This window comes from Fusarium vanettenii, assembly GCF_000151355.1.
Source record: "Fusarium vanettenii 77-13-4 chromosome 2 genomic scaffold NECHAsca_18_chr2_1_0, whole genome shotgun sequence".
Taxonomy (NCBI): domain Eukaryota; kingdom Fungi; phylum Ascomycota; class Sordariomycetes; order Hypocreales; family Nectriaceae; genus Fusarium; species Fusarium vanettenii.
The window spans coordinates 3,016,910-3,043,075 of NW_003315867.1; the positions used below are offsets into that span (position 1 = coordinate 3,016,910).

A 26,166-nucleotide genomic window follows, 5' to 3' on the forward strand; every position below is an offset into this window, starting at 1 on the left:
GAGCAAAAGCCATGTCGCTTAAGGCAAGACAACATTAAAGAAACCTCGTTGTCGTGGCCAAATCTGTGCCCAAGACAAAGATTGGCCCGTGAGCCTGGCCACTTTGGGACATGGTCAAGGTTGATAATATGAATCTTGTTTACCGCGAGGTTCCTTTGAGATTATTCCGGTGACAGGGGCTGAGCAAGGACCTCGGGGTGACCATGTTCTGTCCTGAGAACGAGCAACTCTGTCGAGCATTGATCGTGAAAGATGCCGGCTTAAGGCATCCAAATTGTAGAAGAAACAGAAAGGAGGAAAGCGACACTAACAGGTCATACCTAACTATCCATGGATGTCAACCGTGGCGACTGAGCCCCGGATGCCGCGGTCATGGTTATCATGTGCCGCCAAGAACACCTTGTGAGCCTGACCTGTATTAACCTGACCAGCTGAGCCACATTACAGCCCGCGCACAGTAAGTGGGCAGACATCTAGTCGGCAAGTGAAGCAAAAGCACGTGGACATTGTCGCGGCCAAGCTCCGAAGCGTCGATGATTGTCCTGGGGAAAAGGCTGGGCACTCTGGAGCTTCAAAAGAGGCAAACGAGCTAGGTTCAGGCTTCAACACACGACGTCGGATCAAGGGAAGGCTATTCAGCGGAGCGGATGGATTCATGTTAGGTAACAGATTCATTCCCCAGATAGGGAGCGAGATCAAAGCAACGTGATCCCCAGAGTCGTAATACGGGTCCTGATGGGGCGGTGGGTAGCTATGAGACCACTCTGGTTATCTAAGATCCACGGGCCGAGTTTTTCTTTGATGGACCGTGAACATGTGTATTTGGACTTTTTAAAGTGAATGTCGAAAACGGTAAAGATATGAGAATGAAAAAGGGCGCAAAAGCGGTTGGTTATCTTGGTCGCTGATCATCGGCATCGTCTGAGATGCCGCGCCCTGGCGTTGCTCGGCAAACCCGCCAGTGCCGTCTTAGCATGCGAGTGTCCTGATAGCCAAGAAAAAGCTCGCATGAACCTTCCGAGACGGGCAAAAGAAGAAACTGAGCTGTCTGTGCAAACCAGGCCCAGGGCGCAGGGCGTAAACAACAAGCAGTAGTCAGTAGGGCGCGTCAAAAAGGCCGAGCAATTTGCGCTGGCAGAGCTGAGGAATCACTCCTTGAGCAACGACGGGAATTTTCGACGTTATTGGCTCCAGCATGCAAGGTTCTCGGGCCAACCTTTCAGCACCTGAATCAATCACCGTCTTGGCATCATCGGTCACAACGGAGGCAAAAGGCCGTTGGTATGGCGAGCTAATGCAAGACTTGCTGGAACCTTGCTGAGCCGAGAAACTTAGCGCGCCTCGTAGAAAGAATGGAAGCAAGAATGGAAAAACGGCTGAAGGAAACAAGAGATGAGGCTCAATTGCCTCGGCGTGAATGCCGTGCCGAAGAGACCCCCCTGTCGGCGGCCCGGCAGTAAGCGGCTGTGGCTTATCGCAGATTTTTCTTGGTGGTGGCTGCTTGTGACGCAGAAGGTTTGCTTTGCCACGTTTGCTTACCAACTGTCAAAACGCTCCCACATGGACCGAGCGGTGAGATTTACAAACTGTCAATCTTGATGGATCCAAGATTTCACATGGTCCAGACCTTTGAGTTATGGAGACTGACCGTGCTTGTTCGGGGCCCCAGCTGGAGGCCTGGCAGCTTTTAACACTCTGTGACAGATTGGATTCTGTCATGGCATTTTACAACCAGCAAACTACTGTAACTTGAAGCTCCGCGATCCACCTCTGTTACGTACGAGAAGAGTGCTTGTGTGTGCGGTTTGCCATGTGGTTGGTTGGGGGAATTTTACAGTAAACAGGGGCATCTCCAAGTGTCCCGTCAATAATTCCCTGTCAAGGTTAAATGGGGCAAATGGCGTGAGCAAGTGTCTCTGATGGCTTGTTTGCAAAGGGCGCAGACGACGAGGGTTGCGAGAGTCATCTCCAACACAAGGTGGCACTGCGTAGATTTGAAACGTTTCCCGACATGGAATCTCTCGGCTTGTTACCTGAAGGAGTAAATGAGCGGCAAAGGAACATGATTGAGTTTGACCTTCCTAATCTTTAACCTGAAAGAGACTTACGGATGCGGCTCCTCTGGAAAGCCCGTCATCAATCTCTTCATCGCAATCCCCCTTCTCGAACTCTGCCCCTTGCGGACTAGCCCTCACCACCATCTCGGCGTTCCCTGCAGGCACTTTACTCCATCGAGCTAGCATCGCTTGCACCACAGGTTCCCTTTCTCCACCGCGCTACGAGGTGGAGATCGGCCCCCATCCGCTGTAAGCCGTGCCATCATGGCGCTTTTGCCCTGTCGGACCGCGTTGGAGTCGTGCTCAAACTGGCCCGAGACGCCCTTGTTGACCGGCTTTTGTCGGCCTTTCTGAGATGACCCCTGGCCCTGTCTTTACCCTTGGAACGTGGGAGATGACGCTACTCCAAAAACTCCAACGTTTTAGCAGCTTTCCTGATTGATAGCATTGCTAGCTGAGATTGGAGAATGAACTTCAAACGTTGGGACTTGGGCACTGACTACACAGCTGACCACCACGGATTTTGGCCACCACAGGCGTCGGACGGTCCGGTCAGGTTACGATTCTGTGTTCAATCTCGCATGTTAAAGGTCTTGGCAATAATACCTTCGTCACAGATTGACAAGGCTTCCGTAGTCTGAAGAGTGCCATCGATACCCAGGTCCCCGTCATAGTCCCCGCACTCCGGGTCATCCCCGAGCAGACTCGCCTCGAGGCAACCGCATGGATGGATTGCTGCCCACCGTTATCAGCGGAGCTAGTCTTTGCCCAATCCTGGTGTGACTACACGTCCCATGTCATATCTTGTATCTTGATATGGAGGAACGTACTGGTGGTACCTGTCCATCCTATCTGTGGTACCGTCCGTAGGTGCAGCACTCTCTTCATAGGGCTCTCTATCGATAAGAAGAGCAGAGTGTGAATAGTATAAACATTCCCGTCACAGAGCCTCATTCGCCTCTCCAACTTCTTCTCACCCATCTCCCTCTTTCTTACCTGTGTGATCCAACCATCTCGTAAAGTCGAGACCCAGGCCTGCCCCAGGTTGCCAATACCTTCCCCCGCCTTTACCCCAAATCCCCAAGAAAGAAGGCTTGTGGGGCCTCCATCGGCGACTCCACCTGCTGTGTAGAGTTGACACCCTCCCACACGCGGACAGACCCCGAACCTGAATCCGGGGGATAAATATCACCCTCCTTCCCCCCTCTTGGGAACATTGCCCAGACACCATCAACATCTTCTTTACTCGTTACTCCTGAAAACTTGACCAAAATGGCTGAGAAGGAGCAAATCGACGCCGGCAATGGTTTCGACCTCAACCAGGAGGCGAGCCACCAAGGCGAGAACGAGAACATTGAGTACAACCTCGCCAACTCGCATGATCAGCTTGAGCGAGGTCTCAAGAGTCGACACATTCAGTTCTTGGCCCTTGGTAAGTCACTAGAACCCTCTTATGTCTAAGTCGCTAACACTTTTAGGTGGTGCTATCGGAACTGGTCTCTTCATCGGCTCGGGCAGCATCCTTACCCGTACCGGACCCGCCCCCCTCTTCATGGGATACCTTTCCATGATGGCTCTTGTCTGGATCATCATGAACGTTCTCGCCGAGATGGTGGTGTACCTTCCCATGCGCGGTATCACTGTTCCCTACTTCGTCGGCCGCTTCGTCGACCCCAGTCTCGCTTTCGCCGCCGGATGGAACTACTGGTACGCATATGCTATGCTCATCGGAGCCGAAGCCGTCGCTGCTGGTATCATTATCGAATACTGGGAGCCTCCGGTGTCTATCGCTCTCTGGATCGCCATCGTTCTCGTCGTCATGCTCCTCCTCAACATCATCGCCGTCAGCTTCTTTGGTGAAGCCGAATTCTGGTTCGCCAGTATCAAGCTCATCACCATCTGCGGTCTCATCATCCTGGGTATTGTCATCTTCTTTGGAGGTGGTCCAGACCAAGATAGCGTCCGTGGTTTCTCATACTGGAAAAACCCAGGAGCGTTTAAAGAGTTCGGTGCCAAGGGTTCGACCGGTCAATTCCTCGCTTACTGGAGCGCCTTTATCAGCGCCGGATTTGCTTTCATCACATCTCCTGAGCTGATTGCCATCGCTGCTGGTGAGACTGTCGCTCCTAGGCGCAACATCCCCAAGGCTGCTCGTCGTTTCATCTGGCGTCTGGCTATCTTCTATGGTGTCTCTTCCCTCCTCATCGGTATCCTTGTCCCCTATAACGACCCTAAGCTCCTTGGCGCCACCTCTTCCAACGCCAGTGCTTCTCCCTTTGTCATTGGGATCCAGAACGTTGGGATTCCTGTCCTCAACCACATCATCAACGCCGCTGTTCTGACCTCTGCTTGGTCTGCCGGTAACTCGTTTCTCTACTCCGGCAGCCGTGTCCTTTACTCCATGGCTCTTAACAACCAGGCTCCCAAGTGGTTCCGCATCACCAACAAGCGCGGTGTGCCATGGGTTGCTGTCCTATTCACCTGGTCGTTTGGTCTTCTTGCCTTCCTCAACGTCTCCAACTCTGGCGCGACTGTCTTCAACTGGTTCGTCAACATCTCGACCATCTCTGGTTTCATCGCCTGGATTGTCGTCATGATTACCTACCTCCGCTTCCGCAAGGCCCTCATCTTCAACAACATGCTCGATGCCCTCCCCTACAGGACTCCCCTCCAGCCTTACGCCACCTGGTTCGTCCTCCTCGTCATCTCTCTCCTCACCCTCACCAATGGCTTCGCCATCTTCCTCAAGGGTAACTGGGACGTCAAGAGCTTCATCGCTGCCTACATTACTATCCCCCTGTTCCTCGTCCTCTACCTTGGCCACAAGATCTGGTTCCGTACTCCCATTTGCATCCGCCTCCAGAACATCGATGTCATTACTGGAAAGAGGGAGATGGATGAGCTCGCTGCCCAGGATGTGCCCCCTGTTCCCAAGAACTTGCTGGAGAAGATCTGGTTCTGGCTGGCTTAAGCGTGTGTTGCATGTTAGATAGATATGAAGAGCCTTGATGGCGTAGAGCGTTGATTTGATACCCTCAGATGTACATAATGAGATGAAGAATTATCTAACCTTGTCCACATGTCCATTGTCGTGCCCGTGATAATATTATAGGCTCACAGAGAGCTTCTTTTTTCCCATCTTGTCGCATGGTTGAGGAAATCTCTAACGATTCCCAATCTATTGATGACAGTTTCCTTTTTATTAGTTGGGATAAGGTGCTTCTCCATGTTTTTCCTTTCTTTTTTCAATTGCCTCCCCCTCTCTTCTACGCTGGGATATGAGGGACATGGCATGGAGAATCAAGTTATTATTTGCAATCACCGACGCTTCTTGGGTCTGACGTTTTGACATTTTGACGTTTTGACTGCGCCCTCGTCAAAGATCTATCAATTTATCCTCTAATACTCATCAGCAATCATCATAAAAAGATCCAAGGCGGAATAAAAGTATTACAATCATCATATGAAGATTTAGCTAGCTCTCTTCTGTTTGTATAACACCCTCTGTGGCGAGATAGAAAGAGAAAATTGCTCCATGATCCCATGCGACGAGAGGAAAAAAAAAGCATTCCATAGTCCCATTCATCCGAGAAAGAAAAGTGCCATCTTTTGATTGGGAATAGTTAGATTACCTCAACCATGGGGGGTGAAAAAACGACGAAATCGGAAGCACTTCATGCCCCAGTAATGGAGAAAGAAAATAGCAATGTTGGGATTGGGAGTCGCTAGATTACCTCAATCAAGTCGTGGCGAACCAAGGCGACCAAGCGAAAAGAAGGGAAAAACCGAGCGCCGAATGTGAAGAGCGTCATGTCGAATGGGGCTCGTTAAAGAGGTCCAGGTCCATGTCACCGTAGTACCCACGAAGTAGTCGGATTTGCTTTCGCGTCTGCTCAAGCATCTGTGGCCCGCCAGGTTTGGCTTGAAGAGACGGTCGCCTAACTGGTGCTCGGCGGCGATCGTAGGAACATGTCCTGGGCCACTCCCGTGCTTCGCGAAGGGCACAATCCGGTTGCGACCCAGGGCGATGAGCAATCTTTTGTTGAATTCATCCGCTCGAGCTGCTTCAGCCTGGTCGAGAACCCGCATGAGCTGGATCTGGGCGCTCTCATAGGTCATGCCTGGGTGATAGTCGACCTTGACCTTGTTCTGGGACACCATTCGCAGGTTGTGGTGGCGGAAATCGAACTTGACGACCTCTGGGTTTTGGGTCGACACCGCTAACCGGGCGGGGGCACCAAGTCTGCGAGCCTTGGCCTCCTTTACCGCTGACTCGTCTTTGCCCTCTCTCTTTCGCTTTCTCTCCTCGGCAACCGGTTCTGGGGCGTCGTTTGCCCACGTCCCAATATGGACCGACATCGCACGCTTGTCTCTGTTTAGCGGTTCCTTGGGGATTTCGGGTGCGAGGTCTGTGCTGTCCCACATCTTGAAAACCATCTTGAAGTAGTTCTCAAACATCTCCGTGGTTACTACCTTTTCTTTGCCGTCCCCCTCGATCCTCGCCCCATGATAAAGCAAGGTCAGCGAACACGAAGATCTCAAAACTGGTAAGGTCATACGCCTTAGCGATGACCTGTTCCAGGGCTCTAGACGACGCTGCCACAAGGTCCAGCTGTTCGATGACTGGATTCAACTTGGGCTCAGCTCCGGCCGATTCGTTCTGGGACTCCTTGGGCTCCATTTCGTCTGTTCTGATGTGAGTATGCATGTTAGGCTGAAACCTTCTGTATAGCGGATGGAGTGGGCATACCGAGAGGAGAGGAGGGGTCGGCTACACCGTTGAAGAGGTGAGCTTCTTGATAGCAGCTTTCACCCTTGCAGTGGCTAAGGTTGGAAGCGAGGGGAAAGCCGTGATCTCTCTGAAGGAAGGCCGACTGAAGGGATATGATTGCTGTTGTTGGTTGTCGAAGAGTATAGTGAGTAATAAGGGTACTCTATGCAAGTTGGTCGGTCTTAGCTTCACCAAGAGCCTTGAGGCTCCTGGTTACTAACCCAGAACACCGCGTGAAGGTGCCGACCATTGTTCTGGTACCTCCGCGCAGGCTTAGAGAGCCTTTGCATCATTGGCAAGACTTATACATGATTCCAAATGCCGCCAGACACGCAAAACTTCTCTAATCCGTCAAAGATGGATGGCGCTAGCCGTGAAGCCCAACCTAGGGGCTGGTGTTCCTGTATCTAAGACGGAGTGCCGCGAGGCACATTTCGAGAAGTAGAGCCGTCTCCGGCGAATGGGATATCATCAGGGGTATCCTTGGTTGGAATCTGCAAAAAATAGGGTCGGCATAAACACGGCGTGTTGTCGGGTTCGAAGCGCTTGACCGCAAAGTCTAGTGTCGTTCTCGAAACAAAAGGAGGACAAGAAAGGAAATGATACCGCTAGGCCAAATGTTGGAGAGGTCGAAACGCCGCGGAAAGAGAACTGTCGTCGGGGTTTGTTGAGGATCTGGTTTCTAAGGCTAGTTATTGGTTCTGAAATGGAAATAGCTCATGACTTACTTGCCGCGGTGATGGTATCCTTCATGGGCGACTGAACATCAAGCCGCCTCGCATATCCTCCTGGAGCGACTCTTGGCCGATTAAGAGCTTCCATTGCTGGGCTTGTCGAGGAGCTTGCCGAGAAACCCCCACTCTTCGTTGATGGCATCGCGTGTCAGCCTCAAGGGCACAAAGAGCTTTTCGATGCAGTCATCGCGATCGATTTCCGGAAGACTCTCGTCGTCGCCGACATTGCCAGACTCGGCGAATCTGCAGATGCGCTTGCGAGCTGTGGCGAGTACTAGTCGCCTGTTGAAGCTGTTCACCCGGTCCTTCTCACCCAGGTCGTAGATGGTGATGCATCGTTTCTTGGCCTTGAATTCTGACATGCCAGGGTTGTAAACAACGACCTTGTTCTTTGGAGCCGCTCGGAAGGATGTATTACGGAACAAGTACTTGTGGCCGCCTTCTTTGAAGATGGTAAGCGTTAGCCACGCGTCTGCGCCTTGCTTGCGAGCAGAAGGCTTTTTCTTCTGGGGCTCCTCGGCGTCTTCGGTCTGCTTCCTCTTCGAACCCACAGTCTCAGCACGTGAGGGTAGAAGATCTTCTTCCCAAGTCCCTACAAGGATTCCCGAATCTTCTTTCTTTCGGCCTGGTTCTTTAGGAATGGCTGGTTCGCCTTCTGTACTGTTCCATTCATCAAAGACGGCCTTCAGCAAGTATGGTAAGCACTCGGATGTCGGTGGGTGCTGGAATGAGGACTCGGTCTTGCCGATCCTCACCCAGTATCTGGCAAGGTCGACGAGTGACAGAGCCACGGCCTTGGTAAGGCCTCCGGAATCCAGAATAGGAGTTCCGGGAGCCCGGGACTCCACGAACTTCAAGCCCAGGGTCTGGCGCTGGGAGGGCTGGGCGTTGTCTGTCGCGGCGTCCATGGTAGAAGGTCCTAAAGAGGCTGGAGTTAGGTTACATCACTCGAGATGGCCGAAATGACATGGGTACTTACAACGAGGGGAGAAACAAGTAGTTTGTGAAGAAGAGGAGGAGTAGGGGGTTTCGCAGGAGAAGACAAGAGTTGGCGGTGGTGATGGTGAAGAGGAGAAAGCAGGATCAATCCGCGGGTTACTTTCTTTTGATCGTGCTGAAAACAAAAATCGCAAACCTCGTTGCCCACGGAATTCTGCTGTTATGATTCCTCACTTCTCATCAGTGCTTAGCAGTGCTAGGCACTGACGACACTGGCTGCCCGGACCTCGCTACGGGCGATGCCCTGCGATCTGCAATGTGCCCTCTGAGCTTCTAAAAAATGGATGTTTTAGTTGAATGGATCTTTTTCTGAAGGCGAGGGCCCGTAGCTATATACTGCCCGAAGTTGAAATAGGCTTGAGCAGAGCAGGCTACTTGTAGTGCTCAAAAGAGGGCAAAGCACACTGACAAACAATACGACTCAAGGCACTCTCGAAATCTCAAAGATCTTTATGTCTTGATTGTTCTCTGCCAACATGCGATAGGTAGATCTTAAGAAAATACCACTTACAGACGAGTAAGTGATTTTTCCTTCACAGACACCCCAGACTTACATGTCTAACTCAAGAATAGACGAACCAGACTCCGAACTCCGCTCTTCCCAGAAATCCTGCCCGTCGAACTTGAAACCCGCGAAAGCGAAGCCGTCTTATGGAACCTCTACGAGAAAGAAGGGGATGAGGATGTTACGGCCAGTCAGCCAGCCCAACCCAAGAAGCGAGCCAGGCTCGAGGATGACGAGACCGATAAAACTGCGATCAAACACCACGGCATCTATTACCTCGTCGCCACCGATGACCCTGACCGTCTGCGTTTCCAGGAACGCATAAGATCCCTGATTGACATCCCCTCCGAAGAAGATATGACGACAGCTCAATGGATGAAGCTCCCGCGATTCCGAAGAGCCATGACTCGGGGCTTTCGAAACATGCTCATGGAGAGCGATGTCGAGGAACTGGCTAGAACTATTCTATAAAGGATCCCCCACAATCACAACAGATACTACGCCGCCAGAACCTTAAACCTGTTGACCTCTTGGATCTACCAAGGGTCTCCAAGAACTTGCCCTACCTCATCTAGATATCGCCATCAACAACGAAGACAACGAAGACAACGAAGACAACGAAGACAACGAAGACAACGAAGACAACGAAGACAACGAAGAATTGCTCTAGCGGGCTACTTTGTCCTCTCGTCCTTTTCAACATCGCCCCAACAAAAGGGCCAAGTTTGAGGGCTACGAAACGGATGAAACCGTGGAGGACTGGATCAAATACCGCAATACCCACTATCCAGCCCCTGCCAAGGATCCTGACCGACGACGCTTCCGGGCCAGCATCGAAAGCGTGATCAAGAAACTGATTGACTAGTCCCCTTCCAGCGGCGAGATGTCTATATCTTACCGGATGAAGCTCCCTAGAATGGGACGCGCCATGACTCGTGGCTACAGGAACTTCCTCATGCAAAGTGATGCAGCATAAATAGCCAGCACCATCCTCAACCACATCCCCCATGAGCCTCAACAGCTCCTTGGCCGACAAGAAGTCCAGCCTATCCATCTCTTGTATTTACCCCGGGTACCCAGCGAGTTCCTCCGCTGCCTCACCTATGTCGATATCGCGGTCAACGCTGGCCCTTCAAATGTACGATGATGCCGACTCTATTGCATCCAAGTACCGCAGCCAAGGCTACCAGCTCCGGGGTCCAGATCCAGCCCACCATGGATACAAAGCTTTACATTCGCTCGGACTTGACTGATAGAGGCGGGTATACCCGCCTCCAAATTCACAAAAAGGAACATCGCGGCACGCCTGGGACAAGTGGCATGCACTACGGGCTTACTCGTCAAATTGGGGTAGTTCCAAACTACCTACCCAGTTGTCGGAGTCTGGAGCAACCCCAACAGACTCCGATCAGACGGCCAAGTAGTTCAAAACTTCAAAAGGTGGCTGCCGGTGTTCTTTGGAGATCTTCTCATGGTCAACCTTGGCACTTATCATGTCACTTACAAGTCAATCATAATGCAACAGGCCGACATATCCTCCGAAACATCATACGAGCTGGCGGATAAGCCGAGGTCCGGCCTTGGTCTTTCCGACGAGGAGAACGGCATGCAGCTCAAGGAGGAAACTCGACGACGGGGTGTCATTAGATTACACTATCCTAAGAGTCGCTAGGAAATCATTGTAAGAACATCATAAGATTATGAATTAATGAGTCAAGACATGGGTAAACTTAGGAGAAATTTAGGGTTTGGAACATGTCCAGACGTTGCCCAAGCTCTAAGGCATAGTTACCTTGACCCTAGCTCCGACCGAACAACGCGCCGGATTACCTCACATAGGCCTCGTCATTCTGATCGCCAGTCTCGAAGTACCACTTGCCCGAGAAGTTTTTCGCCGTGTGTGAGCAGTTACCATTCTTGCACTTCCTGGTATCTGGAATATGCCTGGCCTTGGGCATAAAGTCCTTCCGCTTCGGCCGGTTAGCTTTCGCTCGCTGCCAATTGGTGGCCCAACAGACAACGCAGAACCGGTCACCCAGATCCTCGTCACGGCAAAGGGTGTTCAAGACGATCGCCTTGTGTTTCTTGCAATGATTGTTCGCACAGGCTCGGGGGCTGCACATCCCACATCTGAATCCTTCATCGAGAGTAGATTCCCAGTCTGTAAACGTGACAAAGAGACCGCACGAACTACAGCTTGTCGCGTTAAAGCGGTGATGAGGTGGCTCAGCGGCTGCGATAAGTTCATTTGGGGTAAGATCGCGTTGGAGGCCGCAAGGCGCTTCCTGTCCAAAGACGGAGTAGCTCTAGTCGCATATGTGACAGCGCCAGATGTTCTTGGAAATATCTTCGATGTAGAAAGCCATATTTTTGAGCCTGGCTCCGGTCGAACAACACGCCGGATGGCGCATGCGAGGACAGTCTCAAGGTGTGAATCCGGAGTGATATTGTCGATGCCAGATCCACAGCAACGTGCAGTGTTGCATCCGTCGCAAAGCATCTCTTAATCCCAGGGATGGACTATTGATGTTGGTCGATGTCATTCATCGCACACGCTAGGTTCGCTCAAAAGTTTCGGCCGAGCGTCCTTGGCTGGTGACCATTCAGCCTTGGCGGCTTTGGCGAACTCATGGCATCGTTGGCAGCGGATTCCGTTCATCAGGCCATAGAGCTTGGCCCCCTTCGGAATCCTGACACCACAAGCCGAGTTCATGCACCTGGGAGAGTTGCCTCGTTTAAACCATTCCTGGTTAATGGTATCACGCTTGTTGCCCAGCTCACGAAGCCAAAAGCCGTTCGAGGTACCTTCTCGGGCCCGCATCGACCTCCGTATTCCTTGGCATATTTGAGGCAGCCCGAGCAAAGGCGTGGCGAGAGGTGCCCCGCTAGGAGAAGGAGCTGGGTGGCTCCAATGAAATCAGGTGAAGCGACTGTTGGCGGAAGAGTAGAAATGGTAGATTGTCTTTGGCACTCTGGGTTGGCGCATCTATTGACCTTCGCCATGCCACCACTGACACCCTGCATTAGAGGCCATGCATGGTTGAGAGAGTGTAGGTGGAGGTCGGGAAGGTCGAGGCCAAACCATACCTCCGAAATATGGCGCCGCAAAGGACAAGATGATGAGAACGGTCGCGAGAGTAGTTGCGAGCAAAGGGAAATGCTGAAGACCGATTGCCGAGTGCTGGGAACCAACGTTCAACCAAAAGATGCCAAGATAATAAAATGGCACAATAAGCCCTCCAGAACCCTTTTTGTGGTTGAAGACGCCGGAAAAGGGGGAGAAAGAAGCCCGCGAGATAAAGTCTCCGTTGTTGTTGATGAGGATGAAAAGGTTGAGAAGATGAACCAGCTCTCTAAAGCAAGTCTTCATGGTTGTTGCTGATCGCTAGACAAAGAGGATGAGGGGCTTGCACAGGGCAACTCTTTCGAGCTACCCTTGAAGACCCTGTCAAAGAGCTGCTCTCTCCAGTTATCTCCGTAGATCCTGGGAAAGAGGACATCTTCCCAGTTGTCCCCGAAGACACCAGTAAAGCGCTCAACATGCTCCACCGTGTCCTTGATCAGATGCTGCTTCACGTATTTTCGCTCGGCGAAGCGGTTGTTAATCAAGTGCTTTGGGTTCACCGCGGGAACGGGCTTGTCCTTGGAATACCCATTCTTCGAGAAGTCCACAAGGCGCATGCGGGCCAAAGAGGTGAGGACGTTCTTGTTGTATGTATCCACCCGCATGATCTCAGCCTGATCGAAGAGATGGATAATTTGAACCTCGGCCTTCTTCTGTGTCATGCCAGGGAGGTATTTGATCCCCGTGCTCGCGGCCATTTGAAACTTGCTGTCGAAGGTGCCGAACTTGAGCGGATCCGAGCCTTTGGCGGAAAGAGCGACTTAAGCTTCTCCGCCGGATTTGCGGAATTTTGCAGGTTTCACCTCCGACTCGTCTTTACCCTCTTTCTTGCGCTTGAGTTTGGCGGCACGCGACTCTTCGAGGTCTTTCGACCATTCTCCGACGATTATGCCTTTCTCATCTCTTTGGATCGTTGGCTTCCTCTTGATAGGAGCCACCGCGCAGCCGCTGTCCCACTTATTGAAAACTGTCTTGAAGAAGCTGGCCATCACCTCCTTCGTCGGCAGCACCGATTCTCCACTGCCTTCTTCGATCTTTGCCCACTCTCGGGTAATGTCACTGAAGAGGAGAATCTCATGGGCCGCAAGTTGATCGGCCTTGGTGAGCTTTATTTCGGATTCGCGAGACTCCGCAGGTTGAAAGTCCAGCTTCTCCAAGTAGCACACCGTCGTGGACCTGTTGCTAGTCGGTGACGGGGAATCGTCTTGGGCCTTTGTCTCGGCTTCCATCTTGACTTATCTAAGGCGGGAATGTTTGTTAAGTTGGGAACTCTATGTGACGACTGCAGTGGGCATACCTGGAGTGGAGGGGGCTGGCACGGCGTTGGAGGACAATGATTCTTTTGTGCCTTCACCCACTAAGCTGGCTGGGGCTTGGAAGTGTAACAGACGAAGGGGGCGGGAATGGGTAGGAGGGCCATAGGCCTTGAAGGTGAGAGACGCCAGAGGGGGCGGAGTTGTGTAGGCTGGTGGTTAGGCCGGAGTGGGTGAAAAGAAGAAGAGGAGGGGAACAGCAAGGAATTCGCGATTTCCATCTTGTCAGTGAAAAACAGGCGTTTCGCCTTGTTATGCAAATCGCGGGTCGGTTTCTTTCTTGATCAGAGGGTTTCATGGGCGACTTAGGAATTTGTTTGGGGGAGATTTGGAAGACCGCGCCGGAGAATCTGGTCGGGCTCTGGTGGAGGTCTTTCCCGGAGAAACACTTCCTTGTCGCATTTCTAAGGCAGGCGCGAGGGCCGCCGCTGGCTTCCCAAACAACAACACTGCAAACAACTACGCAAACAGAAAAAAACGCCATGGATTTCATGCAGCTTCAACTACGCCGAACAGACCTAAACTTTTAACGACAGAACCGAGGTTTCAATCAGGAGGCACCATCATCCCAGAAACCTCTGTGGTGCTGCTGAGCTGCCAAAGCTCCTGCTTGACGATGGTGATTCCTTCGACCCTTACTTCATAACTATGAAATGACCGGAGAGCAGAAATCGAGGCCAGCAACACTGCAAGACATCGAGACGTTGAGGAGCACAGGCATATGGGCAACCTCTTCGGTCTTCAATACCCCAACCTATCTCAGCCCAGCTGCCTTCAAGAGAACCGGTCCCCGATGCATCCCAAGCCAAGTTGAGCCTAAGAAGCCGATATACTTCTTAAGGATAACCAGAGTACTGAACTGGCCGCAAATTCAACAGATGCACCGGAAATACGCCGTGGTTATTCCACTTACGCCTCTTTATCGAACTCTCGTCGATTCCTGCGACCTCCAGCGCGTCGCTGAAATCCGCCAGTTTAGATAATAATTAGATAAGTTTTGCTCAAAGTAATAAGATCTTAATGAAATATCTTCCTAATTTTATCTAATACTAATATGATGATAGTCTTACTGCCTTTTAATTATCATCTAAACTGTCCTTTTGTCATTCTTCTTTGACCGTGACAGCATAGGGGCAAACTTGACGGACGAAAAATCTCTACTCCTCGCAAACTCCGATGCGTGGAATACCATCTGCATGAACCCGCTTCTCTACAAGTGGTGGTCGCAAGCATTTTTCGGCCTCAAATGCCTAGGTAGCATACATGTGTTGAATGAAAGTTCACGCATGCAGCTCGCGCAAAGGGCATTTGAGGTTTCTCCCACTCTCGACTTTTCAGCGCCTCATCTTTCATCTTTCAACTCTCCATCTCTCTTTTTTTCTTTCCCACTCTCCACATTCTCAACCCTCGACCAAGACTTCCTCCAGATTCCATCTCTCATTTAAAGCGACAATGAGTCTGAATCCAGGTGATGACGAGAGCCGGATTGACCGACTGCATCGTCTTTTGGACGAACTTCATGAGAGGACACCGAGGCGCGAACTGGCCCTTCAGATGCTTAAGAAGTCGCTGAAAGCAAACCCGCCATTCGAAGAACCCAAGACTTTGTTGCCCGTCGAGGAGGCTGAGATCCGACGTGACTTTGCTATCAAGCTAGAGGCTGAGATCCGCACCAACCCGTTGCTGGCGCACTTCAGGCTCAATGCTATGCAAGTCGCTACGATCTTATCCGTACCTATATCCACACTTAGGCCAGGTGGTTACCTCTCACTTCGAGACTCTGGTGGACAACAGAACAGTGAGGAGACTTTGTTCCAACGGCTAGAGGGCATAAGACTGCTTGTCAGGCACTGTGAGTGTTGACTTTCCCCTCTTTGTGGTACCTGAACTAATGATGCATGTCATAGTCTTGAGGCCAAATCAGGGCAAGGAACTCCTCAACAACACGCTCTCTGAGCTCTTCTCCACCCCTCGCAGCCTTCGTACGCCCCGAAACAAGCGAACCCAATCACCCGCCTCTCTTCCTTCCAGCAAGAAGTCGAAGCGATCATCGAAAACCCGTCAAAAATGCGATGATCCAGATGCGGAGTACCTGCCCAAGGAGGAGGGGCGAGACAAAGACGAGAGGGATAAGTGCTTCGAGAGAGATGGAAAAGCATGCGTTTTGATGAGGACAGTGGATCCCCATGTTTGCCACATCATTCCCTTCTCGTGGAACAACAAGGAACTCAACATCAGGAAGACAGGGCTCGTCTTCGGGCACGCTGAGGCCTTCCTTGGACAGGACTGGAGGAGGAAATACCAGACATATCTTCAGAACCCTGTATGCCCAGGTGGCTCCGATAAGGCCTGGAACATGATTTGTCTGGACATGCAGATGCAAACTTGGTGGAGCAAAGCCCGGTTTGGGTTGAAATGCTTAGGCCTTCGCACTACTACCAAGGACGAGTCTGTTGTCACTCTCCAGTTCAACTGGATGCCCCAATCCGCCATGAAACCCACAGACCAGATGACTTTGCAAGGGCGGGATAATGACTTTGATCGGATGGTGAAGAGTGCTAGGGCTTTCTACGAAGGCGGAAGCTTTCCCTCACCTCAAGAGTTTGGCACGATGGCTGCACTATCTGCTGCGTCCGCGTCCGCGGCCCCAATCCTATCTGGAGACTTGGTTGAAGTTAAGATGTTGAGCTCTGAAACTCATCTTTTCAAGGCCATGATCGAATTCCAGTGGGCCATGATTGTTGTGGCTGCCTTCAGTGGTGCTGGGGAGCCAGAGCTCCTGCTTGGCGATGGCGATGGTGATTCCGATTCCGATCAGCCTGACTTGAGAACTATGAAGTGGGTTGAAGATCAGCAATCCCAGCAAGCAACATGTTGAGACGCCCAGATATCGGGGGGCATACCCCCGCCCCGGGTCGCCAGGATTCCGCCAGTTTAGACGATAATCTGATGAGTTTTGCTCAAGGTAATAAGATTTTATTTAATTTTCTTCCTAATTTTATCTCATAATGATATAATAATGGTCCTAATCTCTTCTCATTATTATCTAAACTGTCGTTTTGATGGATGATTCACAGCCTTAAGTTAGGTTTCACGCACGTTTTCACAAGCACCTCAAAACCTTCTACAAAACAAAAACAAAAAAGGAGATTCCTGGTTTATAATCTTCTCGTTTCTTTCACTTTCCTTCTTTCATCACCCATTTTCGTCATTTCTATCTCCCCAATATTACCATGGCAGACCCACAAGATGAGGAGGTCGCAATCAGAACCAAGTACGCATTGAAGATCCAGAATGACATTCAGCGACAAGTGCCAGGGGCCAAGGATTTCCGCCTCAACAATGTCCATCTCGCCATGTTTGCTAGCGCTCCTCTATCGATCCTTCAGCCTGATGGTATGTTGGGAGGTGCGATGCCAATTGACATGGTGCACCATTACCTCGAGATCTTCCCTCCGCTGGTAAAGCACTGTGAGTACCGTATCTATGCCCTTTGATCCATCAATATTCTGGGAAAAGAAACTAATGTATGCGATAATAGTCCTGGCGCGATGGTCTGATAAAGCTTATAACAAACATTTAACATCGCGTCCCAACACACCCGCCGTTCCCAGTAAAACCCTCAAAGCGACCCGAGGGAGCGCCAGGGAAAGCAGTGCCAAAGCGCTGGAGAAGATCCGCGAGCAGTTCCAGCAGCTGGAGCTTGAAGGGCCCGAGGAAGATGAGATCGAGGACGAGGAAGATGATATCGCCGACATGACATTTGCCCTCGACGAAAAAAAGGGGAGGAACAGCTCTGCTATCTCGGGCTGCAAAAAACGCGATAGCAACAAATGCGTCCTAACAAGCGCCAGCGACCCCGAAGTCTGCCATATCGTTCCATTCTCGTGGAACTCGACGAGAGCCAACATCAAGAAGACACAGTGTGTCTACTCAGCCAGCGCCATCTTAATGGGGGTAGACTGGACAAGCGACAATTTGATACTCCTCGCAAACCCCGATGCGCCTGGCGGTTCAGACCATGTCTGGAATACCATCTGCATGAACCCGCTTCTTCACAAGTGGTGGGCGCAAGCATTTTTCGGCCTCAAGTGCCTGGGGATACTTGAGGGTAAGGATACATCCATCGTCGAAGTTCAGTTCCGATGGATGCCTCGAAGCAAAAAGAACCCCATGGCCTCATGTTGTTTGACGGAGAACAACATGAACTTGATGTTAAATGAGGTCAAAGCTCTCACTGACGGTGGGAACCTTCCAGCCACACCAAAGCATGGCAAGATCGGCACGTCTCAAGTTAACCTGAGGTCTGGATACACCTTTCGCGTCGAAATGCCACCCGAGGACGCCGGGCGATTCAAAGATATGCTGGATCTTCAGTGGGCGTGCATCGTCATCGCAGCTCTCTCTGGTGCCGCAAGATATCCACATCTCCTTCCCGATCACCCAAGATGGGGGGATTCAGACGTACGTACTCTGGCATGGGTTGAACAACAGATATGGATGCTTGAAGAAGAACATGTGGGCCAGCCACCCAACAGTTGACCTCCAGTGTCGTCTCCACAGGATCGTGTATTCATGATGAACAAGGTCTTTCAATCCATGCCGGCCTGTGTATGCAAACCTGGCAGAGGCCCTGGCACTCGCTATCACTGCGGTTAACTTCTGATCGGGCCTTCGCCCTTGCAACTATGCCGCCCAACAACAGATGATGCTATACCATTTATGCTCCTGTCACCGGTATTAGGTGCCTCTTTAGATAATCGACTACCCTTATCACCACCCACCAGACATCGGCTTTCTGGTCCGTGACTTTGGTCAACGTTTCTGGGCCCAAGGACACCCGTCTGGTAGGGTACTCGATCATGCATACTTATTTCTATCTCTCGACGGCCGCAAAGGCACAGAGGATGAGCGCGTCGAGGTCTAGAAAACGAGACTCTAGTCCCACGTCAGATTATCCTCCTCTAAGGATAGCGAGTACATTATGATAAAGATGTCATAGGAAGAGAGTAAGTTACGCTAGAATATTCCATTTCTTAGGATAACTCTTTGACTATTTTAGGACGTCTCTGAAGATTCTTGTTCCATTCCCCACGCCGGCCGCCGACCCTGAGACACCTGAGAACCGCGCCCCCGGCAATGTCATCGAGGAGTCCGCGACCTCACTTATGGCGAGAAACAATCGATTCTCGGCCTATTCACGACGCTGTGCAAATGCCGTGCGCAGGCGGCGGAGCAACTCGAAGTCACGTCGGAGTTTAACCACTCGGCTTGGAGGGTGGTCTTTTTAGGAGGCTAGGATCCCTCCGATACTGCCAACTTCAACCCCAGGATTCGCAGCAAGAAGAGCACCGAGACGTCAGTTGAAGTCGGTAAGATTGACGGCGAGCTCGACGATTTCCACAAGAAGCAGCGCACAAACGTCAGCGGAACGCTGAAGAGTCGCTAAGGCCAACCCACCTTTTTTGTCGCTTTCGCTCAGCTCTGAGCGATACTCGATCACATGGTATTGGAAGGACCAGTCGCCATCCGTCTCACCAAGTATGAGACCATGACGAAAGCATACTTCGATTGTATCCGGAACTATGACAACAACGAGATCGATCGTGTCGCCTCGTACAACCAAGCTCTCGTTCTGGCGGCTGCTTGACGCCGGGTCGTCAAGTTCACGCAGCGCGGCACGGACGGTACGCCTATTATCGACTCTGAAGACCGGGTTGACCGGGTCGAGCCCCTTGTCCTTGCGAGTGACCTCGTGCCGGCGATGGATACCTAGACGGAACTCGCCCGTTCCACCCGAACAAGGCGCGAGATCCAGTTCTTCTGCTAAGTACCAAGTTAGCCGTGGCCCGTATGAATCTAGGGAGATAACTAATAAGGCGAGCAGACCGACTTACGCCCCCCTTTTCCGCAGTTTGTGTCCCCCGAAGAATAGTTTGCCAAACTTGAAGATACCAGTTTTCATGCTTCTTCTAAGCACCAAGGCGGCCATGGCATGTATAGACCTGAGTCAATAAGTCAACAGGCGAACGGGTGAACAGCATCTAAGTTGACAATCGGGACGATATCTCTTCTCTCTATTTCAGCTGCCGACCTCTCGCTGGGCTTGGTGTATAGGTATATATTGCATAATTTAAAACCTGTGTTGATTCAGAAATAAAATGCCGATTAAAAGAGCGTGGGCATGATTTCTTTACTCCTTCAATATTCGAACCGTGGCTGTTGTGTTCAGGCAGCTTGCGCCAACCGGCCTGTCATTTGACTGCAGGCAATGAAAGCTTGTGAATATGCCCCTTTATCCCAAGAATATCATCAACAACAATATTACGCCCCATCGGTTCCAACAAAGACCACCAACACGGCTGCATAGGCAGCCGTGGCAGCTAGGACATCCTTAGGTGCAGCATCCTTCATAAACCATGCCAGAGCGACAGCAACTCCGACCACAAATAGCGACGTCGTCAGAAGGCCGGTGAGCTTGGAGGGGCGGAGAGACATGATGAGCATGGGCACAACGAGCGCTGCGCCTCCGAATATGGCCATTGTCAACCGGGCAAGGAAGCCCAGTCTGGCCTTTGACTCCTCCTCGGTGCGCACACCAGCCGGGCTGAACTTGGCTCCATTGACAAGAACATGGGCAATCTTAGCCTCGAATGAGGAGATGTCTGCTTCAGAGTCTACCGTCTTAGAATTAGATTCTTGGGCTGCTTTGAGCCGAGACCTCTTATCGTCAAGCTCAGTAAGCATCCCAGCAAGGAACATCATGTGATCATCTCTATCAATCTCTCCAGGCTCCTTGCGAAAGGTTCTGTATGCGTCCATAGCACTTGCTGCCGAGACGTGTCAGCCAACATGAGGTGCCATGGTAGAAACTCCAAAAATGCTCACAGTAATCCCCTAGTGCCTGCCTGATATCGTCGATCCTTCGGAAGCTTGTGCTCTCTGTGGGTTCGGCCCCAATCTCGGACGTGAGATTATGAACCACGGGGCGCAGTTCGAGGAACAACTGATACAGTTTGGCCCGTGAAAAGAGAAGGTTGTGTCGAAACAAAGCATCGAGTATTGTTATCGGGTTGCGTTGTCTGAGAACTTCGAGGTGCTTTTCCACTTTTTTGTAGTCATCGTCTTTCAGTTCGACATCACTAGGTAGAAGTTCATCCTCTATCGGAAGTGAGATGAGCCTGCCATTGACACCCCTAAGCCTGCGACTGACAACCCTAGATCTGAGCGGTGCTGGAATGGGCCTCCTGGTCGACGAATGTTGACCTTGTCGTGGAGTAAGTCGGGTCGAGATTCCACTGAAGGCCGCCTCTACGGGCACAATACGAGGCCATCCCCTATTTTTTGAGAGATCATCGGTGTCAGGAGAGACTTGGTTGTGTTCTCTAGTAGTGCCTGTTGCCAACGCCGCCTCATGAAATGAGGGGTTAACCTCCGTAGAAGCCATCTCGAGGTCGATATCCAGCCGATCGACTGCTGGGTCCCTCGCTGGGACCGAAATTTGGACATGGGTGTTTTTTTCATGTTCCCCACCATCTAGTCTCAATTGTAGGGATGGGTTTGAGGCTGAACTGATGGTATGCAGAACCGAAGACATGACCAGACAGGGACGCAATGTTAATACGATACGAAATCAAGAGAAGTTATCAGGTATTAAGTAACTGCTCAGTTGTAACCCAGCAAGGCAGATTTTGCCTAAGCACTTATCTACCGCCTCTAGTTTGGGGCAGGGCTATGTCGAATTTGAGGCTCGCAGATTGGTGCACATTGTTCAGCTCTAAACGCCAAAAACTTGGCGATATCTGTGCTGGCCACTCACAGTTTGAAAGCCTAGAAGTAAGGAAGAGTATTGGTCAAACCGTTGTATTTTCCTGCTGCTGCCTAAAATACAGCCTCAGTAATTCTTCAAGGAATAATAACATAAACAGACAAGTCCAAAAGATATTAGTGCACAAGATACAATAGTAACAAACAACACTCAAGACTCTAATCCAAGGCCTGGGCTTCGCACATCTTGCGATAGAGACCACCGGTCGCAATCAGCTCCTCATGCGTTCCCATCTCCTCAATCTTCCCCTTATGGAACACACAGATGGCATCCGCGTCTTTGACGGTGCTGAGACGATGCGCGACAGCAATAGTAATCCTATCACTGTCTTTGGCAGCTTCAGCTAGCGCAGCTTGTACGACCTTTTCGCTCTTCGTGTCAAGAGCACTCGTCGCTTCGTCAAGGAGCAGAATCTTTGGGTTGCGAATCAATGCTCTTGCAATGGCGATACGTTGTCGTTGGCCACCAGAAAGCTGTGTGCCCCCTGAACCAGCAGACGTGGAAAGGCCTTCGGGGAGGGAACAGACGAACTCCCAGGCGTTGGCGGCACGGAGAGCGGACTCGATCTTCTCGTCGGAGACGTGAGGCGCTTCAACAGAGGGCGAAGTGTTGACTACGGGATCATCAATGCCGAGGGCAATGTTCTCGCGGATCGATCCTTGAAAGAGGACTGGCTCTTGTTGCACGAGGCCGACCAATTTTCGATAAAGCCTTGGGTTAAGAGACACGAGGGGTGACTTGTCGATGTTGATGGAGCCAGTTGAAGGATCGTAGAATCGCTCAAGGAGGGCAATCATGGTGGACTTTCCGCAGCCAGAAGCACCAACAAACGCCACAAACTGACCCTTCTTGATCTAGACAATCCATTGTTAGTATCGACGACCATCGCGGATGGAGAACTGCTTACCGAGAGATTGAGACCCCTGAGAACTGGGATGCTGGGTCGGAGAGGGTAGGAAAACCGGACCTCATCGAGATCAACTGATGTACCTCCAGAGCTCGGTCCGTTCTTTCGATTCTCGTCAGTCTCTTGAATCGTTGGTTGTAGTCCCTTGAGCCAAAAGACATAGTTGGCAGCATTGATGCCTTTAGTGATACTCGTCGAGTATTGGAAAAGCTGAGCCGCCGATTGTCCAGCAAAGAAGACGCCAAGAAAGGCGACGAAAAACTCATAGATGGTGATCTTGTCGAAGGACAACAAGCGACAACCATACCAAAAGCCCAAAGCCATGAACCAATACTCGATGGCTTGCGTAAAGGCAAAGCACACCATCATGGTGAACAGCGGGCGTCTGCAATCAGCTACAGCGTGATCCAATTCAGCACTATACCTTTTGAGCACGACTTCCTCGATGGCAAGAGAAGACACGGTTCGAATGGCCGAGATAGCTTCCGAGGCAATGGAGGCGCTGGACCCATCGCGTTCAGATATATCGCGGCCGATCTTGGCATCCCATCGAATCTTCAGGTAGCCGGCACCAACCAGAGGAGGAAGACCAGCGCAAACAACGACCAACCCGAGATTCCAGCTGTGAACGATAGCGAGGATGCTGCAGGCAGTCACGTTCAAGGCACACACGAGGATCAGGCTGACGTTGTAGCCCATGAGCTCAAGAATCGATTGCGGGTTGGAATCCACACGGCTGACGAGCGCCCCTGTGGTGTTTTCGTCTCGATCGAAGAACTGGAGGTCTTGTCGGAGCATGTCATCAAGACTTTGCTTGCGCAGCTTGTGGCTTAGCTGATGGGCGATCATGTTGGTTGCGTAGCCGATGGCGAAATAGGCGAAAAGACAGCCACCGCCGAGAACGATGAACATCTTGGCGTAAAAGTTGCCTTGACGTTCCATCTCGGAGCCTGTGAGGGTAAAGATGTCAATGACATTGGCCAGGAGGATGGCTTGACCCGGGAACATTGCGCCTATAAGGGTTAGCAGCGGCATCAAACACTCAGACGTATAAACTTACCACCCAGGAGACATCCAGCCAGCGTGAAGAAGTACGGCCAAAGGAGTTCCGGAGTGTCTCGAACAAGGCGTGCCAGGACATACAAAATACCCCGTTGCTTGTGAAGAGCATAGTTGTCCCGATCTTGGTCGGTACTGGTGCCCAAAGCTGAATGGTTCGTCAAGGTCTTCGAGATCTCGAGAGTATCTCCTCTGGTGTTGCCAGCAACGTTGGTTTCATCTGTTGAAGATACGGATTCATCATCATCGACGGATAGGTCCTGAATCTTGACAAGCCTTGAGTACACACCATCAGCCTGGATTAGAGACTCGTGAGTGCCTTGTTCCACGATGCGCCCATCCGTCATGACAACAATGTTATCAGCCTTCTGGATAGTAGCAAGTTTATGCGCAACAACGATGGTGGTGCGACCCTTGGATGCCTTATCAAGGGCCTGCTGAACAATGCTTTCAGCGTATGGGTCAAGCGCACTAGTAGCCTCGTCCAAAAGCAAGATCTTCGGCTGGGAGATGACGCTACGCGCGATAGCAATGCGTTGTTTCTGGCCACCGGAGAGAAGCCCGCCGCGCTGCCCAATCTGGGTATCGTAGCCATTGGGAAGATCAGAGATAAATTCGTGAGCGAAAGCCATCCCGGCAGCTTCATGAACGAGCTTCTCTTTTTCTTGCCTGGGTATGTCCTCCCACTGCGTGCCGATAAGGCCCTGTTGGATGTTCTCGAAGATGGTGCCATTGAACAAGACGGGTTCTTGCTGGACGAGGCGGACGTGCTTTCGAAGCCAGTGGAGATTCAGATCATCGATAGGTCGGCCGTCGATTTTGATGCTGCCGGAGTGAGGGTTGTACCATCGTTCGAGAAGGCCAATGATGGTACTCTTGCCGGAGCCTGATGGACCCTATAGAGAGATCAGCATGGTCGAATGTAACTTGTGCAGCTGCTGCTGCTTTCTCAACTTACCACGAGGGCGGTGACCTTTCCAGCAGGAACCTTGAGGGAGAAATCATCCAGGACAGTGACACCCGGACGCGTAGGGTATGAAAAGGTGATGTTGTTCAGCTCGACTTCTCCGATGATGCTTTCGGAAGGCTGCTCTCCAGTGCTCGCCAAAGGGTCAATGCGGGAGTTTCGATCGATCAACACGAATAGCTTGGCGGCCGCGGTCGCGGCTCGGGTAAAGTCGATCGAATACGGGGCGAGCATCGTCAAGTTGGTGGCGGCAATGATTACCGACAGGAGAACCCTGGAATGCTCTGGTCAGCGATGCCTTATCCATGCGTCATGTTTGTTACTCACGTAAAGATCTCTCCTGGTTCGTCAATCTCTCCTCTCGCAAGCATCCGAACGCCTTGCCAGAAAGCGAGTCCATAACCCAAATAGATGATACAATACTCGGTGGAAAGAAGAAGACCGAAAAGGGGCGAAATCTTCTTACCAACGGCATGAGCATCGGCAAGGTATTGGTCAAACTTGGAGACAAGAGGGCCTCTCATCCCAAACGCGTGGATAGTTCGCACGCTAGATAGAATGCCCTCGGCGAAGGAATTGGCTTGGGCATGGAAGGTCAGGATCTGGGTCTCATAGCCAGCCATTATCCCTGCGGCAGCTCCATTAACCAGAAGAGTAGCCGGAGCAATACAGAGACAGATGAGTGTGAGTTTCCACTGAACAACAAAGGCAATGATAAAGGCTGTAACAAAGGCAGAGAGTCCTTGAAAAGTCAGAGCTAACTTTTCGCTGATGCCACCATGTATCAGACGACCGTTCGAGGTAGCTTGAGTTGCGACGGAACCGCCAGTACCGAGATCGAAGAATGCAACCTCCTGCCTCAACGCCGCTGCAAGGTACTCGCGACGAATGTTTCGAGTAATGCAGTGTGCGGCATATGTCAAAAGTGAATTGTAGATGTACGACAAGAAGAACCTGCCAACTCCGAGGTAGACAAAGTAGAGGGCCAGCCGAGCGGCATCATCGCGGAACTCGGCAGGGGACAGACGGTCGGTTGAAAACTTGGTGACGGTGGTGATGAAGTCACCAAAGATGAGATTCTGGAGGGCTATGCCGGCACCAGAAGCGACGGCAGCGAAGATGGCGATGATCTGCAGCGAGTATTCCGAGGGTTTGGCATATCGGAAGATGCGTGCGTAGGCTGCCCCGGCGGAAAGCTCCTCAGGATCAGAGCTCTCGATGCGCTCAGTGCTTTGGGTCTCGCTCTCTGTCGTCTTCTCCGTCCCCATTCTGCTGGTAGGCCTTCGGCCCCTGGATTCCAACACTGCGGGAGATTGAAGCGTTGGAGCAGGGGATCAGGAATAGACAAATTGTTTAAAAGATGATAAGAAGTAAAAATACGGATCAGAGATGTACTTGATCAGCAAGGAGCGACAGAAAACGAATGGGTTTGTTAGAACAGAGATGTTATTGGAGAAGAATACCACACGAGTAGTTATATGTCAAGGAACCTCAGCAACCCCCTTAGATACAAACAACGGGCAGCAAGTGACTCACCCGGGGGAGAATTCTCTGCCGAGATGTCATTCCTCGGCGTACCCGTATGGGAAGGCAAAAAATTGTCACAGATGCCACGATCTGCGGGCCTTCGTCCAGTGTTGAGCCCGTTCCCCTTGAACTATCAGCCGTGTAAGTCGGGCCAGCGCCCCCGCTGAAGTCGAGAAGCGCCAATCATATTGCTCGAGCCATGCCCTCGCGAGCCGGAACCTGCGGCCGCCGAGCGTTACTCATCTCCCGGTGGCCGACTTCATTCACCTCCGAGAGCCCCACATCGCCGGCTGCTTTACTTCTCGGGGGCCGACTTCACCTTTCCCGAGGTCACAGCATCCTAATTTCTACGGCCGTCCTCCCCCGAACAATCAT

The 26,166-nt window shown here is 51.5% G+C and overlaps 7 protein-coding genes across 7 annotated transcripts; 3 read left to right on the forward strand and 4 right to left on the reverse strand.

Moving 5' to 3' along the window:
- The first annotated feature begins 3,302 nt into the window (after positions 1 to 3,302).
- Positions 3,303 to 5,136, forward strand: NECHADRAFT_99332 (uncharacterized protein). The gene is made up of 2 exons (XM_003046109.1): positions 3,303 to 3,489; positions 3,536 to 5,136. Exons 1-2 carry the CDS (start codon positions 3,330 to 3,332, stop codon positions 5,026 to 5,028), a joined length of 1,653 nt encoding a protein of 550 aa, XP_003046155.1. The 5' UTR covers positions 3,303 to 3,329; the 3' UTR covers positions 5,029 to 5,136.
- A 656-nt stretch (positions 5,137 to 5,792) lies between these two features.
- NECHADRAFT_76715 (uncharacterized protein) lies at positions 5,793 to 6,765 on the reverse strand (the record flags this gene model as incomplete). Its single annotated transcript, XM_003046689.1, has 2 exons — positions 5,793 to 6,555; positions 6,617 to 6,765. 2 exons carry the CDS (start codon positions 6,763 to 6,765, stop codon positions 5,793 to 5,795), a joined length of 912 nt encoding a protein of 303 aa, XP_003046735.1.
- Positions 6,766 to 7,636: 871 nt separating this feature from the next.
- On the reverse strand, positions 7,637 to 8,470 carry NECHADRAFT_76716 (uncharacterized protein; the record flags this gene model as incomplete). The annotated part of the gene is made up of 1 exon (XM_003046690.1): positions 7,637 to 8,470. The coding sequence occupies one exon, from the start codon at positions 8,468 to 8,470 to the stop codon at positions 7,637 to 7,639; it is 834 nt and encodes a 277-aa protein (XP_003046736.1).
- A 3,962-nt stretch (positions 8,471 to 12,432) lies between these two features.
- On the reverse strand, positions 12,433 to 13,419 carry NECHADRAFT_76717 (uncharacterized protein; the record flags this gene model as incomplete). Its single annotated transcript, XM_003046691.1, has 2 exons — positions 12,433 to 12,932; positions 13,011 to 13,419. The coding sequence occupies 2 exons, from the start codon at positions 13,417 to 13,419 to the stop codon at positions 12,433 to 12,435; spliced, it is 909 nt and encodes a 302-aa protein (XP_003046737.1).
- Positions 13,420 to 14,955: 1,536 nt separating this feature from the next.
- On the forward strand, positions 14,956 to 16,381 carry NECHADRAFT_76718 (uncharacterized protein; the record flags this gene model as incomplete). The annotated part of the gene is made up of 2 exons (XM_003046110.1): positions 14,956 to 15,355; positions 15,411 to 16,381. The coding sequence occupies 2 exons, from the start codon at positions 14,956 to 14,958 to the stop codon at positions 16,379 to 16,381; spliced, it is 1,371 nt and encodes a 456-aa protein (XP_003046156.1).
- A 355-nt stretch (positions 16,382 to 16,736) lies between these two features.
- NECHADRAFT_76719 (uncharacterized protein) lies at positions 16,737 to 18,952 on the forward strand (the record flags this gene model as incomplete). Its single annotated transcript, XM_003046111.1, has 6 exons — positions 16,737 to 16,974; positions 17,045 to 17,967; positions 18,260 to 18,350; positions 18,506 to 18,512; positions 18,566 to 18,722; positions 18,803 to 18,952. 6 exons carry the CDS (start codon positions 16,737 to 16,739, stop codon positions 18,950 to 18,952), a joined length of 1,566 nt encoding a protein of 521 aa, XP_003046157.1.
- Positions 18,953 to 21,489: 2,537 nt separating this feature from the next.
- Positions 21,490 to 25,830, reverse strand: NECHADRAFT_91240 (uncharacterized protein; the record flags this gene model as incomplete). The annotated part of the gene is made up of 7 exons (XM_003046692.1): positions 21,490 to 22,185; positions 22,239 to 23,251; positions 23,299 to 23,734; positions 24,056 to 24,193; positions 24,256 to 24,538; positions 24,592 to 25,444; positions 25,776 to 25,830. 7 exons carry the CDS (start codon positions 25,828 to 25,830, stop codon positions 21,490 to 21,492), a joined length of 3,474 nt encoding a protein of 1,157 aa, XP_003046738.1.
- Between the last annotated feature and the right edge of the window lie 336 nt (positions 25,831 to 26,166).

What these genes read in the sequence shown, in the direction of transcription:
- NECHADRAFT_99332 (XM_003046109.1), top strand. Translation starts at nt 3,330, where the DNA reads ATGGCTGAGAAGGAGCAAATCGACGCCGGCAATGGTTTCGACCTCAAC. An exon ending in CATTCAGTTCTTGGCCCTTG is followed by an intron (nt 3,490 to 3,535) that starts GTAAGTCACTAG and finishes TAACACTTTTAG; the next exon opens with GTGGTGCTATCGGAACTGGT.